Consider the following 16293-nt stretch of genomic DNA (forward strand, 5'->3'; position numbering starts at 1 on the left):
CTCTCGAGTCAATTGTGCCAATCGAGTGATGATTGTTGTTATACAGACAAATGTCCTGTTGTAGCTAAGATGAAGACATCATACTCACGGTATGTCTACACTATGACATTAGGTCGAATTTATAGAAGTTTTTTTTTTAGAAATCGTTTTTATACAATCAATAGAGCATTTTGTGTGGGGACACGCACAAAGTGCTTTAAGTCGTGGACTGCATCCACAGTACCGAGGCTAGCGTCGACTTCCGGAGCGTTGAACTGTGGGTAGCTATCCCACAGTTCCCGCAGTCTCCATTACCTAATGCCTGATGGGGCAAAAACAGTGTCATAGGTGGTTCTGGGTACATGTCATCAGGCCCCCCTCTCCCTCCCTCCCTCCATGAAAGCAACGGCAGACAATGGTTTTACGCCTTTTTTCCTAGGTTACCTGAGCAGACGCCATAACACGGTAAGCATGGAGCCCGCTCAGCTCACTGTTGCCGTATGTCTCCTGGGTGCTGGCAGATGTGGGACTGCATTGCTACACAGCAGCAGCTCATTGCCTTTTGGCAGCAGATGGTGCATTACAATTGGTAGTCATCGTCATCATACTCCTGGATGCTCTTTTAGCCTATCTTGATGAGGTCGGTCAAGGGCACCTGGGCAGACATGGGAGTGACTCAGCCAGGTCATTTCCATTTTCTGCCCCAGGAGATGACAATGGCTAGCAATCATAATGCAGCATCTTCTGGCGAGCACCCAGGAGATGATGATGGCTAGCAGTCGAACTGCACTGTCTGCTGCTAACCTAAGATGTAAAAGATAGATGGAGTGGATCAAAACAAGAAATTGACCCGATTTGCTTTGTGAAAATTGATGGCCTGCTAAACCCAGGGTTTTGAGTTTGATCCTTGAGGGGGCCGTTCTGTGCGACAGTTGTTTGTGTTTCTCCTTGATGCAAAGCCACCCCTTTTGTTGATTTTAATTCTCTGTAAGCCATGTCATCAGTCGCCCCTCCCTCTGTCAGAGCAACGGCAGACAATTGTTTTGCGCCTTTTTTCAGCGCAGAACCAGAAGCTCCAAAAGCAAAACCAAGTGAGGAGGTGGCGGCAGCACGGTGACGAGAGGGACGTGGTCATAGACTTCTCACAAAGTACAGGCCAGGCAATGTGCACATCATGCTGATGAGCTCTGCATGGTCACCTGTGCTGATCAGCTCGCCATGCTGGCCAAACAGGAAAGGAAATTCAAAAGTTTGCAGGGCTTTTCCTGTCTACCTGGCCAGTGCATCTGAGTTGAGAGCGGTCTCCAGAGCGGTCTCAATGGAGCACTCTGGGATAGCTCCCGGAGGCGAATACCATCGAATTGCGTCCACCCTACCCCAAATTCTACCTGGCAAAGCAGATTTCAGTGCTAATCCCCTTGGAAATGGAATAAAGAAATTGATTTAAAGAGCCCTTTAAGTTGAAAAAAAGGGCTTCGTCATGTGGACGGGTCCAGGCTTAAATCGAGGTAATGCTGCTAAATTCGACCTAAAATTGTAGTGTAGACCAGGCCTCATTTTTATGGATGACCTAAGCCAGGATTTGAATGCAGGGGTGAAAGACTAATATGTTAACCTAGTTCTCTACCAAGGATCTCTCCCCTCTCTATAATCTGAAAATACTTTACCAAATCATTTAAAATAGTTGATTCCATGTTGGTAAGGCCATTCTGAGAAAGAATAAAATGAATAAACCTTATATAAACTCTAGATGACACAAGAAAGTTTGATATTACGGTTAGACTGCTATAACAACTGGATTACAATTTTAGGCTAGCCATTCATATCCCCCTCCCGAGAACTATTGATCACAATGTGTGTCAGACAGTAGGGATATCACATTTCACTCTCAGGCAATCACTTGAACAACTGCTCTGTACTTTTTTTTTTTTTTTTTTTAGAAAAAAAGCTTTTTATCTCTAATGGATAATCACTTAGTGCAAGAACGACTAGATTTTATGGATGATCTTCTATTGTACATTAAGAAAAAAGAAACCCTACAGATGCCATATCGTCCATAGCTCATGCATGCCATCATTAGACCTAGCTTCCAGTGGGGAAAATGGAACCTTAAGACCTTCCACAGGCTACAAGTAATAACGTAGCTTTCAGCATGATACAGTACTGCCAACATTCAGCCTGAGAATATCTGAATGCATAACTCTGATACACATTAGCTCTCTGGAACATTAGAATTCGCGTTCTGATTCTATAAAAGCAGCAAAGAGTCCTGTGGCACCTTATAGACTAACGGACGTTTTGGAGCATGAGCTTTCGTGGGTGAATACCCACTTCGTCAGATGCATGCATGTTCTGATTCTAGATTACCATATGGGTGATGGCCATTGGATAATTTATTTTACGTACTGACAGACAATATATGTACTTAATTTGAATGCTGGTAACATTTCTCTTTCTTTCTACAGTACTCACTTGTGTTAGGACTAATGGCAGCATTTGTATTTTCTACCCTGGTGTGTCTCAGCAGACTTTACACTGGAATGCACACTGTACTGGTAAGGGTAAAGATATACTGTCCTTCTGTCTGTGTTCTTTTACTGGCACCCATCCCTTTAGTATCTAAGTATTCTGATGAGTGGGGAAAAAATATATTTCTGGCTTCCTTTCCTACCAACCAGAGGGAATGTTGGGATTTTTTCTGTAAAAATATAGTTTAAAAGGTATTTTTTACATACACACAGCTCTAGGTGTGTGAAATAGTATTGCAGTGACAGTGCATATGTGGTACTCTTATAGGAACAGTAAGACAAAAAAGGTGGATTGGCATTTCACACTGAATGTGGAAAGGCAAGTGGTTATTTTAACTGCTAGTGACTTCCATACTGTTGGTCCCGCTCCCATGAAGCTCTGTCTCCTATGGTCATAGGCTACTTTCTGTTGATTAACAGTTTGACCGAGTAGAAGGTGGCTGTAGACTAGCCCAATAGCTAATACTTCTGGAGGAGTGCCAGCGCTCGTCTCCATGGTTATCCCCTGCACAAAGCATTGTGAACTTCAGCTTCAACTTTGAGAAATGCATTTCTCAAACACAATCATTAAAAATCCAGGAAATTGTTAGTTAAGCAATATTTCCATCCAAACCAACCTCATTGTGCATACCTTCCCCCCCAAAACACACTCTCCAGCTCCACAAGAAACTCCCTTTGAATTCCAATACCTCACCAACCGTAATACATACATCCAGTTTCTCATAATCACACACAAATGCACAACCTGAATTCTGACCACATGCTTTTTTATGTACAAATGACTCATTATACATTTTCCTCTAGGGAGATATCTGAATGTAGCTGAAGTTGAGGTTAAGCTTGTGTATTTCAGTGCATTTGAGAATTTGGATGGGTGCACTTTGGCTGATAAATATATAACTGAAAGGGAGCTTGTTGTGCAGCTGAGGAGCCTGGTGGAGTGTTGGGTATTATGGTGTTGGGGTAAAAAGGCAGGTGAGGTGAGGTGAGCTTGGTGTGAATGTGAATCTTGATTTAATTGTTGATGTCCTGGACATTCAGTGATTGCATTGATAGGAAATGTCCTTAAGCAAGTTAACAGTATTGTGTGTGTGGTAGTTTCCTGTTGCATTCCAGAACTATTAGGTAGGGATTGATTAGTCAGGAGGTATATGTAATGTGCAGAAGTGCCAAGTCAGTGAGGCATGCTGGACACCTACTTCTATTTCTCCAGTGCAGGCAGAAATTAGTTAAAACTGTTTGTGTACGTGGAGCTAAGTTAGGTTATGACATAAGGGAAATAGCACTTTTCTGTTAAGTATACATGTCAATGTAGACTCCTTAATTGAGGAGTCATTAGTGGCCTCCATAATAACAGGAAGCTTTATCTTAATTGGTATGTAATTAGCAGAGCTGTGCAGCACTTTCCCAAATATGAAATTCAGTGTATGAAAATATTTTCAACTTACATAATGCATCATTAATAGTATATGAAGAAATATTGTATTAGTTGTAATGCAGTATATTCTGAATTATGAATAAAGTAATTGTATTAATTGTAATGAAGACATAAATTTGATGCATTGTAAAAAAAAGAAATTGCTAATAAAATAGTGGTTGTCCATGAGATATGGCCTGACCTTTCCTTCCAACCTCACTAGATCAAAACAATGTCTTAAAAAAGAGAAGATGTCTCCAGTCTAGATTTAACTAGTGACCCTAAGTCAATCAGTAAAAATTCTTAGCATATTTCTGTTGGTGTTCCATGCTAATGAAAGAGACTTTTCTAAATTCAGATAGAGTTTGGGGTAAAGAAGAAAAGCCCTTTGTGCGTATCTCCCATTGCCTCTAACCCCCCCAACTCCTTAGTTTAACAGCGAGAAACATATTTCAGTAGAGAGTCTTAATCTTAAAAAATGGCATAGTAGTGAGTGGAGCTGAGGAAATAATTCATATAGAATAATTATTTCACAAATATAACCTCTTTCTGTTCACAAATTGTCCACTTGCAATTTAAGATTCTTATGGAATAATGAGTAAAATATTGAGAACAATTTGCCAAATTTCTATGAATAAGTTTGTCTGAAAACTGCTCCTCAAGCAGTTCAGTGCAATTATTCAGTATTCTAAATCCAGGTTTGGACACAGGTCACATCATATGCTCATCAGGAAGCAGAAACAATAATTCTTAAAATCACCTTTCTGGTACAAATGATCACATTTCAGCTCAGTTTACTCCTCTCAAAGATTTTGTCCACCTAATTTTCCATCAATACTCTAGTGAAAAAATTAACACTGAAGGTGCATGAACACATCTGTAGTGAAATCAAGTTTCTTCAAGCAAATGTTCACACAAAACGTGCTGATTCACTGAGGTTTACTGAATTTCTCAGATTTAGCTAGTGAACGAACACATGTAATTTACAAAAATTGGCAAGAATATTGCAACACAGAATTTACTTAGTTTCTTTGAGTTTTAATAATAGCACACAATGTAGTACATGTATTGTAGTATAGGCTGTAAAAGTAAGGAAATCTAAGGTCAGATGTATACTTGCAGTTTTATTGGTAGAAGTATTTTGGTTAGGAGCATGGTTTTGTGTGTGTTTATTTGATTGAAATAGTTATATCTGTAAAAGGACTAATGTGGATGCCATTATGGTGACTTATGCCATTATAGTTATTCCCCATGTAAGATAGGTATAGCTATACTGGTGTAAAAGCACCTTTTTACTAGTAATTGAATTTATACTCTAGGGGGTTGTACTGCTTAAACTAGTATGGTTAACTAGAATAGTTGGGCTTCTCTACACTAACAAGCTAATATGCATGGGTGCTGCACCAAGCGCATGCCTGGGGCAGCAAGCTGGGGGGGGGGGGGACAGCCTGCTGGCCACCGTGAGGGCAGCAGTCAGGCTGCCTTTGGCGGCCTGCCTGTGAGAGGTCCACCAGTCCCGCATGCTGCCAAATCTGTGTTACCAGCAGCCCTCCCACAGGCACGCCGGTGAATCCGTGTTACCAGCTGTGATGCAGTAGGGACTGTCTGTGTGGGGAGTGGGAGAGCAGGGGAGGACTCTAGGGGATGGACGATGCCAGGGCCTGTAACCTAAGCTAGGTAAGGGAGGGGAAAGGTCAACACCTTTGCCCGGGAAGGGGACAAAGGAAGGGAGTGGCAGGAGGGAAGCAGTTTGAGTTCGGGCTTGGGGCTGTGTGGGCGGAATTCAGGGTATCCTAGCTAGGATCCAAGCACCCTGAAAGCCCAGAAGGACTCGAGGGAGGGGTCCTGACTGTGCCTGCAAGCTCTGCTGTAACCGGTGTTCCTGTTGTCCAATAAACCTTCTGTTTTACTGGCTGGCTAAGAGTCACTGTGGGTCCCAGGAAGAGGGGTGCAGGGCCGGACTCCCCCACACTCCGTGACAACTGGTGGCAGCGGCGGGAGATACTGCACCCTGTGGACGGCGCTTCCTGCAGTAAGTGACTGGGGAGCAGTAAAACGAAGGGGTGGTTAACCCCTGGGAGTGTGTGCCCAGTGAGAAGGACTTTGCAGTAACAGGGTCCCCCGGGGGATTGCAGCGAGCGGTCCCAGGGGCGGAGGAGTTGGCAGCTCGACCCTGGCAGAGAGGTGGTGACCTCACGAAGGGCTGGTGCACTAGGGGTCCCCCTGGAAACCGTGGGGAGCGGCGAGCACCCCGGCCTGTGAGTGGCCAGCAGGAAGATGTATGCCAAGCAGCGCAAGTGCGACCTGCTGGAGCTGTGCAAGCAGAGGGGGCTGTGCCCGGGGAGACGCACCAAGGACCAGCTGATTGCCCAGCTGGAGCAGGGAGACCGTATGAATGAACGGAGCCCTGTCTCTGAGGGAAGCAGCCGAGCAGATGCAGCGCAGGCACCAGTGTCTGTCCCCGCTGGGAGTGGTCAGCCGGCAGACGAGGGCTTCCCGAGACCCCCCCTTCCTAGGCGTAGTGGAAGGGCGGGGAGGAGCCCAGTGTATACCGAGGGCACCGTGACACCCCCGGCCTGCAGGGGAGCCTCACGGCGAAGCTCACCCCCCAGCAGGGGATCCTCCCGGCAACGCTCGGCATCCGTGGAGCGGAGGCGGCTAAAATATGAAAGGGAGCTGAGACGGGAAGAGCTCGAGTTAAGGAGGCGAGAGCTGGAGGAGAAGGCGAAACAGCGTAAACATGAGGAGAACCAGCGCCAGCGTGAGTGGAAGGAGAAGGAGAAACAGCGTAAACATGAGCTGGACCTGGCCCGGCTAAGGAGCAGTGAGGCTCCGGCTGCGGTGAGTGACGGGGGACCCAAGCCTACAAAGAGCTTTGATAAGCACTTGCTGCCCCGGCGTAAGGAGGGGGAGAACATAGATACCTTCCTGACGGCTTTTAAGAATGCCTGCGAGCTGCACAGGGTTGACCCTGCAGACAGGATTGCAGTTCTCACCCCCTTACTGGACTCCACAGCCGTGGAGGTGTACAGCCGAATGAAAGGGGCGGAGGCAGGGGACTACGAACTGTTCAAACAGGCCCTGCTCCGCGAGTTTGGGCTGACTCCTAAGATGTACCGGAAAAAGTTCCGGAGCCAGCGTAAAACCCGTGAGGTCACATACCTACAACTGGTCAACCGGGCGCAGGGGTATGCCCGCAAGTGGACAGCTGGGGCCCAAACTAAAGAGGACCTGCTTAACCTATTCATACTGGAGCACCTGTACGAGCAGTGCCCGTCCGACCTGAGGCTGCGGTTAATGGACCAGAAGCCGGAGAACCCGCAGCATGCAGGCCAGCTGGCCGACCAATTTGTGGACAGTCGGGCAGGGGATGGCAGGGAGAAGTCTCGAAGGAGCAGGCCTGCCTCAACGCAGAGAGAGAGTCATCATGGGACCTCCCAAAGGGGGCCTATGGAGAACCCCCCCAAAAGGGGAACATCCAGCGGCAGGTCCCTCCGACCCACTCAAGGGAACCCACGAGATATGGGCTGCTATCGCTGTGGCCAACGAGGTCACATACGGGCCCAGTGCCCCAAGCTCAGGGACAGACCAAGCAGACCCAACCCGCAGAGGGTGGACTGGGTAAAAACCCAATCGGAGGAGGGGCTACATTCCCAGGAAAGGGGGGTTGGCAACATACCACCTGTGGATGCTCCCGGTTCCGGGTTTTTGGTTTACCGGGTGGGCGCGGGGCTGCCCCTCCGGAAAGAGTGCATTGTTTCCCTGGAAGTGGATGGGAGGAAGGTCACTGGGTACTGGGACACGGGCGCAGAGGTGACGCTGGCCCGGCCCGAGGTGGTGGCCTCAGATCGGATGGTGCCCAACACCTACCTGACCCTGATGGGCGTGGGCGGGACCCCATTCAAGGTACCCGTGGCAAGGGTACACCTGAAATGGGGGTCCAAGGAGGGCCCCAAGGATGTGGGGGTACACCAATATTTGCCCACTGACGTGTTAATGGGAGGGGACCTTGAGGACTGGCCTAGTAACACCCAGAGTGCCCTGGTCGTGACTCGTAGTCAGAGTCGGCAAATGGCACTGCACCCCGACAACGTGGAAGGTACTCGACCTGAGGTGCAGGACCCTAACTCAGGGAGCGGGGAACGCCCAGGGGCACGGTGCAGAGAGGCTGCGGCCTCAGACCCAGCCAGCAAGAGAGAGCCGGTCCCCATTCCTGTCCCAGCTGCTGAGTTCCAGGCCGAGTTGCAGAAAGATCCCTCCTTGCGGAAGCACAGGGACCGGGCTGACCTTAGTGCGGTACAGACCATGAGGAGAGGTTGCAAGGAGAGGTTCCTGTGGGAGAAGGGGTTCCTGTACCGAGAATGGGCTCCCCCAGGGGAAGTAGAGTCATGGGGGATCAGGAGGCAGCTGGTGGTTCCCCAGAAGTTCCGTCACAAGCTGTTGTACCTGGCCCATGACATCCCTCTTGCAGGGCACCAGGGAATCCGGCGCACCAGGCAGAGGCTGCTACAGAACTTTTACTGGCCTGGGGTCTTTACCCATGTCCGTCAGTACTGCCAATCCTGTGACCCCTGCCAGAGGATGGGGAAGGCCCGGGACAAGGGGAAAGCAGCTTTGAGGCCTTTACCCATCATAGAAGAACCTTTCCAGAAGGTGGCCATGGACATAGTGGGACCCCTCAGCAAGACGACCTGGTCAGGGAAAAAATACATCCTGGTGGTGGTGGATTTTGCCACTCGCTACCCCGAGGCGGTGGCCTTGTCCTCTATCGAAGCAGACACAGTGGCAGATGCGCTGCTGACAATTTTCAGCCGGGTGGGGTTCCCCAAGGAGGTCTTAACGGACCAGGGGTCCAACTTCATGTCGGCCCTGCTCCGGTCCTTATGGCAGAAATGTGGGGTCCAGCACAACTGGGCCTCAGCGTATCACCCCCAGTCCAACGGGCTGGTAGAAAGGTTCAACGGGACGCTGAAGATGATGCTAAAAACATTTATGAACCAGCATCCACAAGATTGGGACAAGTACTTACCTCACCTGCTGTTTGCATACAGGGAGGTACCCCAGGAATCTACCGGGTTTTCACCTTTCGAACTGTTGTATGGAAGGCGGGTGAGGGGGCCCCTAGACCTGATGAGGGACGAATGGGAGGGGAAGGCCGCTCCCGAGGGAGAGTCAGTGGTGGAGTATGTCCTGACCTTCCGGAAAAGACTGGCCGAGCTCATGGGCCTGGCCAGGGAGAATCTGGCCCGAGCCCAGAGGAGGCAAAAGGTCTGGTATAACCGCACAGCACGAGCCCGTGCCTTCGCCACCGGGGATCAGGTGATGGTTCTTATCCCCGTGAGGAGAAACAAACTCCAGGCCGCCTGGGAAGGGCCCTTCAAGGTTATCAAGCAACTGAATGAGGTAAACTATGTGGTGGAGCTGTCAAACCGGGCACATCACCGTCGGGTGTACCATGTGAACATGATGAAACCCCCTGTCATAGTATGGAATGTGGTGTTGGCCGTGTGTGAACATTGGGAGGGGCAGGGAGATGACCCCTTAGTGGATCTATTCCCTGGGACAAAAGCTGGTTCCCCCCTGGAGGCGATTCCCCTCTCTGAGCAACTGACCCCGGGCCAGCACGCTGAGATCAGAGGGGTGCTGCATCTGTACCAACAGCTGTTTTCCAACCAGCCTGGACGCACTAGTTTGACTGTCCACCGGGTGGAGACGGGGTCACACCCCCCTATAAAATGCTCCCCTTTTCGGGTCACTGGTAAAACTGCCCAGGATCTTGAAAGAGAGGTCAGGGACATGCTGGCTTTGGGGGTGATCCAGCTGTCTTCCAGCCCTTGGGCCTCGCCAGTAGTGCTGGTTCCCAAGAAGGATGGGTCAATCCGGTTCTGTGTGGACTATCAAAAGCTCAATGCCATCACCGTATCTGATGCCTACCCTATGCCCAGGCCTGACGAGCTCCTAAACAAGCTGGAAGGTGCTCGGTACCTCACCACTATGGATCTTACCAAAGGCTACTGGCAAGTGCCGCTGGACGCAGATGCCAGGCTGAAATCGGCCTTTATCACCCCTCTGGGGCTCTATGAGTTTTTGACCCTGCCCTTCGGCCTCAAGGAAGCGCCGGCCACCTTCCAGCGCCTGGTGGATCAGCTACTGAGGGGGATGGAGAGTTTTGCCGTGGCGTATATTGACGACATCTGCGTCTTCAGCCAGACCTGGGAGGACCACGTGTCCCAGGTTAAACAAGTCCTGGACCGACTCCAAAAGGCTGGGTTAACAGTAAAGGCTAAAAAGTGCAAGGTGGGAATGGCTGAAGTATCTTACCTGGGCCATCGGGTGGGGAGCGGCTGCCTGAAGCCGGAACCAGCCAAGGTGGAGGTAATCAGAAACTGGCCTGCTCCCCAAACCAAAAAGCAGGTCCAGGCCTTTATTGGGATGGCGGGGTACTATCGAAGGTTCGTGCCCCACTTCAGTGCCATAGCCGGCCCCATCACTGAACTGTGCAAAAAGGGGAAGCCAAACAAGGTAATCTGAACTAAGCAGTGCCAGAAGGCTTTCCGGGCGCTGAAGGAGGCTCTGGTTAGCGACCCAGTTCTGGCAAACCCAGATTTTGACAAACCCTTTATGGTGTTCACCGATGCCTCAGACACGGGACTGGGGGCGGTGTTAATGCAGGAGGATAAAAAGGGGGAGAGACACCCCATCGTGTACCTGAGTAAGAAACTGCTACCCCGGGAACAAAGCTACGCGGCCATCAAGAAGGAATGCCTGGCCATGGTGTGGGCCCTTAAGAAGCTAGAGCCATATCTCTTTGGGCGACACTTCACCGTGTACACCGACCACTCTCCCCTGACCTGGCTGCACCAGATGAAAGGAGCCAACGCCAAGCTCCTGAGATGGAGCCTGCTCCTGCAGGACTATGATATGGACGTGGTCCATGTGAAGGGAAGTGCCAACCTGACAGCGGATGCGTTGTCCCGGAAAGGGGACCCTGAACTTCCCCAGGTCACTGGGCAGAGTGACCCCGCTCAGTTCAGTCTCGAAGGGGGGAGAGATGTGATGCAGTAGGGACTGTCTGTGTGGGGAGTGGGAGAGCAGGGGAGGACTCTAGGGGATGGACGATGCCAGGGCCTGTAACCTAAGCTAGGTAAGGGAGGGGAAAGGTCAACACCTTTGCCCGGGAAGGGGACAAAGGAAGGGAGTGGCAGGAGGGAAGCAGTTTGAGTTCGGGCTTGGGGCTGTGTGGGCGGAATTCAGGGTATCCTAGCTAGGATCCAAGCACCCTGAAAGCCCAGAAGGACTCGAGGGAGGGGTCCTGACTGTGCCTGCAAGCTCTGCTGTAACCGGTGTTCCTGTTGTCCAATAAACCTTCTGTTTTACTGGCTGGCTAAGAGTCACTGTGGGTCCCAGGAAGAGGGGTGCAGGGCCGGACTCCCCCACACTCCGTGACACCAGCAGCCCTCCCACAGGCACGCCGGTGAATCCGGGTTACCAGCAGCCCTCCCACAGGCATGCTGCTGAAAGCCGCCTGACTGCCATGCTTGGGGCGGCAAAATACATAGAGTCGCCACTCCTTGGCTTGAAGTGGTTTCCATCATATACAAGGTTTAAGTAAGTTTGGATCAATGGCCTTTAGTACCATCACTATACAAATTGTTCCAGGGCCCCTACTATTATGAGAACCTTCTACAACATCTGCTAATAATGAACCTTGGTTGAAAAGTGGGGAGATACCACTGTTTGTGGGGATTGCAAATTATAAGTCTGAAGAGCTAGCAAAGTGGGAATTAATGACACTCTGTATGTAAATCAGAGAAACTGTCACTCAAAGGTACAACCAAAACACTTGATTAACTTTTGAGGCAGAGATTCTATAATTAGGAGGAGGCTTTTAAAGGCATACAGAGCAATTAGGTGCTCCATTCAAGAGTCAGTGGGAGTTTGGGGCATACCTCCAGTGGTGTCTAGGAAAATCTCCCCCAGATTCTTTGCCTGAAAACTCTGAGCCAACTCCTGATATCCTTGATCACTTACTTCAGTTGCAGGCAGGAGGCAAACAGGACTTGGTGCATGGTCTAAAGATCAGTAGAATGGGTGCGGGAGAGGGGACAAAATTAGTGTGCATCTACTAGGATTTGAAAACTATGCATGCTGACTTTCATTTGTGGGACAGTATAACATCGAGGCATAAGGAATCACATCACTGACCACATCACAACTTCAGACACTAAAAATACACAGTGGGAAGGCTTTTATCCTTTTAACCCTTCAGCGCCAGCATCAGGAATTTCCTAATGCATCAAACTAACCCATTTTGCATTAGTGATCACAGCAGAGCTCAGTTTCCCCTTGACCGTAACGCACACGTTCCTGTTTCCAAGAAGCTACATGAGATGGTAGAGGCAGACAGTCACTTGAGAGCAACGTTTAATCTTGCGACAGGTTATCAGTACTGCAGTTCACAATGTACGTAGCCATGATTTAAAAAGCAATAATATATCTTATGCTACCCTAAACATTGGCCAGTATATAAGGAGAAGTCTAAAGGTAATTTGTTATTTAATTCTGAAAAAGTTTCCTCTGAAAACAAAGTAAATAATTTGTCTAAGAAATATAGATCTAGGATCGATGCATTTATTGCTGATTATACAATTACAAAGGCGTAGAAAAGAAGCAGATTATGTTCTGTAATACGCATCTCACAATGTACACCTGTCTTCTTTGTTACATCTTGGTTTTTTTCCACCAATAACACCATTAGTCCTGAAGGGATTTTAAATGGTTTACAAACTGACATACAAACTATATATCAGGGTCATTTCACCCACCCTGGAAAGGCAGGCCAATATTTGTATGCAGCAAATATTATTCAACCGTTTAGGATAGGCAGTGTGGTAGAATATCATATCCAAACAAAACAATCAGAGGAATTAAAGTAAGCAAAAGAATCCCAAGATGAAATAGGATTAGATTCCTTGAGACATGAGTCTCCCCCACAAGATAGACGTAAAAAAAAAAAAAAGAGCCCCATGTAAGCGCAAAAGCTTTTCTCTCTCCTCCCCAATAGAAGTTGGCCCAATAAAAAATTATCAAAATAGTAACAAACATCTTTTTATATATAATGTTGAGCTTTTAGAGAATGAATTTGAATGATTAGCTTCACTTGTTTATTGCTCATATTTAGAAGAAATTCCTGTTGACTCTAGGTAACATTTCAAAAGCACTTACATGATTTAGGAGCATAAGGTCTATTTTCAAAAATGACTTAAGCACTTAGGAGTGCAAGACTCATTGAAAGGTTCCTAAGTTACTTAAGTGCTTAAAATTTTTTAATCAGTTTTATTAGCCTTTGGGATCAAAATTTAAAAAGCTTTCTCTGTTTACATAGAAAAATCATTTACAAGTTAAGATCTTTGTTATCATTTTAGAGGGAGTTCAGTTTTGTCTGTCATGCAGTAATTGTGTGTGTGTGCGTGCACACATGCATGTATGTAAATCTCAAGTTAGTCATAAAACTTAAACCCACCAAAACTGTATAGTGGAAGAAAATACATCTGGTATGTGCACTATTGTGCAGCATGCCAAATTGTTTCAGTCTAAATTTTTAAAACAAAAATCCAATTTCCCATAAGAAACAAAACCCAAAACTCTTTTATTCCATTATAAAAATGACTGACAGAATAAAAATGTGCACAAAGGAAAACTTTAACTAATCAACCCAGTAAATAGAGGTTCTCTGTTCAGGAGTTATTATCCAAATGTAAGCAGCCTTAAGTGATCATATAGTGTAGGTAGCAAAATAGGTACTAACTGGAAAGAGAAGCTATTCATATGCAAAATGGATGAATCTTACCATATACTTATTTCTGCTAAGGCTGAGTCCTTCCTTTTTACATTGTATTATTTAAGAGTTAATGATTCTCTGACTTCACACAGCAGCAATGAAATCCACACTCAGATTTACAAAGGTATTCCTTGAAATCACCACTGAGGATTTGGGGGAGAAATGTACCTTGGAAAGTATAAGAAGCTTTTTGGATTTAAGTGTGCTAATAAGCCTTAATATTTGCAGTTTAGGTAGCTAATTAGCTAATTAAAGACAGTCTGGGTTAATGAAGAACCATAAACAGGTGCATAACTTTCTCCTTGTACCTCATTTATCTTGAAATTTAAGATTTATTTTCCATGATGTTTCACCTAGCTTGATGCTGATCAAACGTGGCATTGGTGAAGGGAAATTTCTAAATAAGAGTGCTCTGAGCAGAATGACCAGCACCTGAATGCAGAAACTGAATTCAGTATTTCCTCAGGTTTTTTTAAAGCAACCAGTTAAACCCTTCTCCATCAGCACCTTCCTTTCCTTCCTCTCAGCCCCTGAAATCTAGTATCCAGGATGGCTTTCTATGCAGTGTTAACTGTTGACAAATGAGACAAAAATAAATTGCATTTACTCATAAAAGAAAAACTACAAATAAAATGAATGTAGGAGGAAAAGGTGAAGGAGAATTAAGATTTCTATAAGCCATCCTTTAAAGCCACATCATAGCCTCTCTTTTTGGTGGGGGATGGAGGAAAGGGAAGTTTATTCAGTGCAAATGTTTTACAGATTTTTGTATGGCATGAATGCTGCCAAAGTCAATATCACATTAGGTCCTTTCTCCCTCCCATGCATCTATTGTTCAGATTAGGCTTGCACCACTGTGTAGGTTGCAGTTGGTGCACATATAGTTATCTGAGTAGGAACACCTTGTCTGAAATAACCCCATGTTCCAAATGAGTAAATAATATTCTCTTGGTTAACAGTTTATGAGTTGGGTTAATTAGCCAATGCAACATCAGCCAATATTGCTGAGTTTATCAACCACCTTTTAATAGCAGTCCAAAGCACCAGCTTTAGAGCAGAGACTTGCACCCCTAATGTGACTGAATGGCTTAGAAAGATGTGTGTTTATTGCCATGCAGAAAGTCATTGCATGTTTATCAGACAAGTAGTGTGTCTAATCATTCCCTGTGCAGACACTATTGAGACTCTCTGAGCATGGGCAAGCTAGACTAACTCAGACCTTTAGATCATACCTACCTTGCTTTTATTAGCTTGTTGTTTAATAAAAGGGTCTGTTAGTAAGGGGTCCTCTGGTGATTTTCTCTCCACTTACTTGTGTTCACATACATTCAGTTTTGGAGCTTTGACAGCAATAAGTGAGCATGATCATGAACTTCATGTAAATCACCTGAGGACAGGGAGTGAGATGCATGCCACTAAAATGAAGTGGAATTTGGGTTTGCTTTTGATGCTTGATTCTCCTTTTGGCTATTCATTAAGCTACAACTATTTAAGAACAACAATATTGAATTTACTGAATGGCTTTGGTGACTTTATAGTTGCTTCGGTATTGCCAAGCCCAAGTATTAAAAAAAAAAAAAAAAAAAAGAAATCATGAGTCATGCCCCCAAAATCATGATTGGCTTAAAAGTCTTTTTTTTTTTTTTAAAGCAAATGTTGGATTCTTTTTATTTGCTTTCTGGTTTTTCCAAGCTTTTTTTTCCTAAACACTTTTTTTTTAAATGAAAGCTGAGATTCTAAGATAATTCCAAGACTCCAGGACCTGGAGCTTTTAGAAAAGCATCAAATGTTGCAAGACTGATGACTAAAATTGTAAGAGTGGGTAACGCTGCAATTTCAGTATCAGAGTCTATATTTTGAGCAACAGAAATTGGGGCCACATTGTGCTAGGTACTTTACAAACATGAGAGACAGTCCCTGCCCCAAAGAGCTTACATCCTACATACACAAGACAGACAAAGGATGGGAGGGGAAAGAAAGGCATTAAGAGGTGAAGTGATCTTGAGGAAAATCGCACAGCAAGTCAGAACTTGGGTATGTAACCCAGGCCTCTTGATTCCCAGGCCAGGACCCTCTTTGCTAGATCGAGTAGAGCCTTAGCATATTCAGTGTTAATAATCCCTTTATTGATAACAGTTTACACTTACGGAATTGTGGATCCTTGATAGTAAAACAGCAGTACCAAGTTGCATCTTGGTAAGCAACATCAATATTATGTGTTTACATCTTTCTCTTGTAATTGTAATGCTCACCTTAAGGGAAACTTGTACTGATCATATGCAAAAATGATTCTTTGAATTACTTTTTTTTTTTAATTTCAAATTTGCTTGAACCTAGCACGTGAAAATTCTCAGCATCTAAAATTCACCTTTGTTTGAGTTATGTGCTTATCACAAAATATTTCTGGGGGAAAAAAAAAATCCAGCCTTGATGACTCTAAATGGAGTTTGCTCAAAAACAGTTCACCTATGAGCTATGACCAAGCATAGAAATTTTCAATTATAAAGAACTTTTCAGAAAGTTATGAT

At 46.2% G+C, this 16293-nt stretch overlaps 1 protein-coding gene across 2 annotated transcripts in view; it reads left to right on the forward strand.

The window, feature by feature from the left end:
* Positions 1-16293, forward strand: part of SGPP2 (sphingosine-1-phosphate phosphatase 2) — an 84284-nt gene that overhangs the window by 63839 nt on the left and 4152 nt on the right. For both annotated transcript variants that reach the window (XM_050964096.1, XM_050964098.1), the window contains one exon: positions 2445-2534. In XM_050964096.1, the coding sequence (XP_050820053.1) occupies positions 2445-2534 (90 nt within the window). The remainder of the gene's footprint in view (positions 1-2444; positions 2535-16293) is intronic.

The sequence above is a fragment of the Gopherus flavomarginatus genome, chromosome 8 (genome assembly GCF_025201925.1).
Source record: "Gopherus flavomarginatus isolate rGopFla2 chromosome 8, rGopFla2.mat.asm, whole genome shotgun sequence".
Taxonomy (NCBI): domain Eukaryota; kingdom Metazoa; phylum Chordata; order Testudines; family Testudinidae; genus Gopherus; species Gopherus flavomarginatus.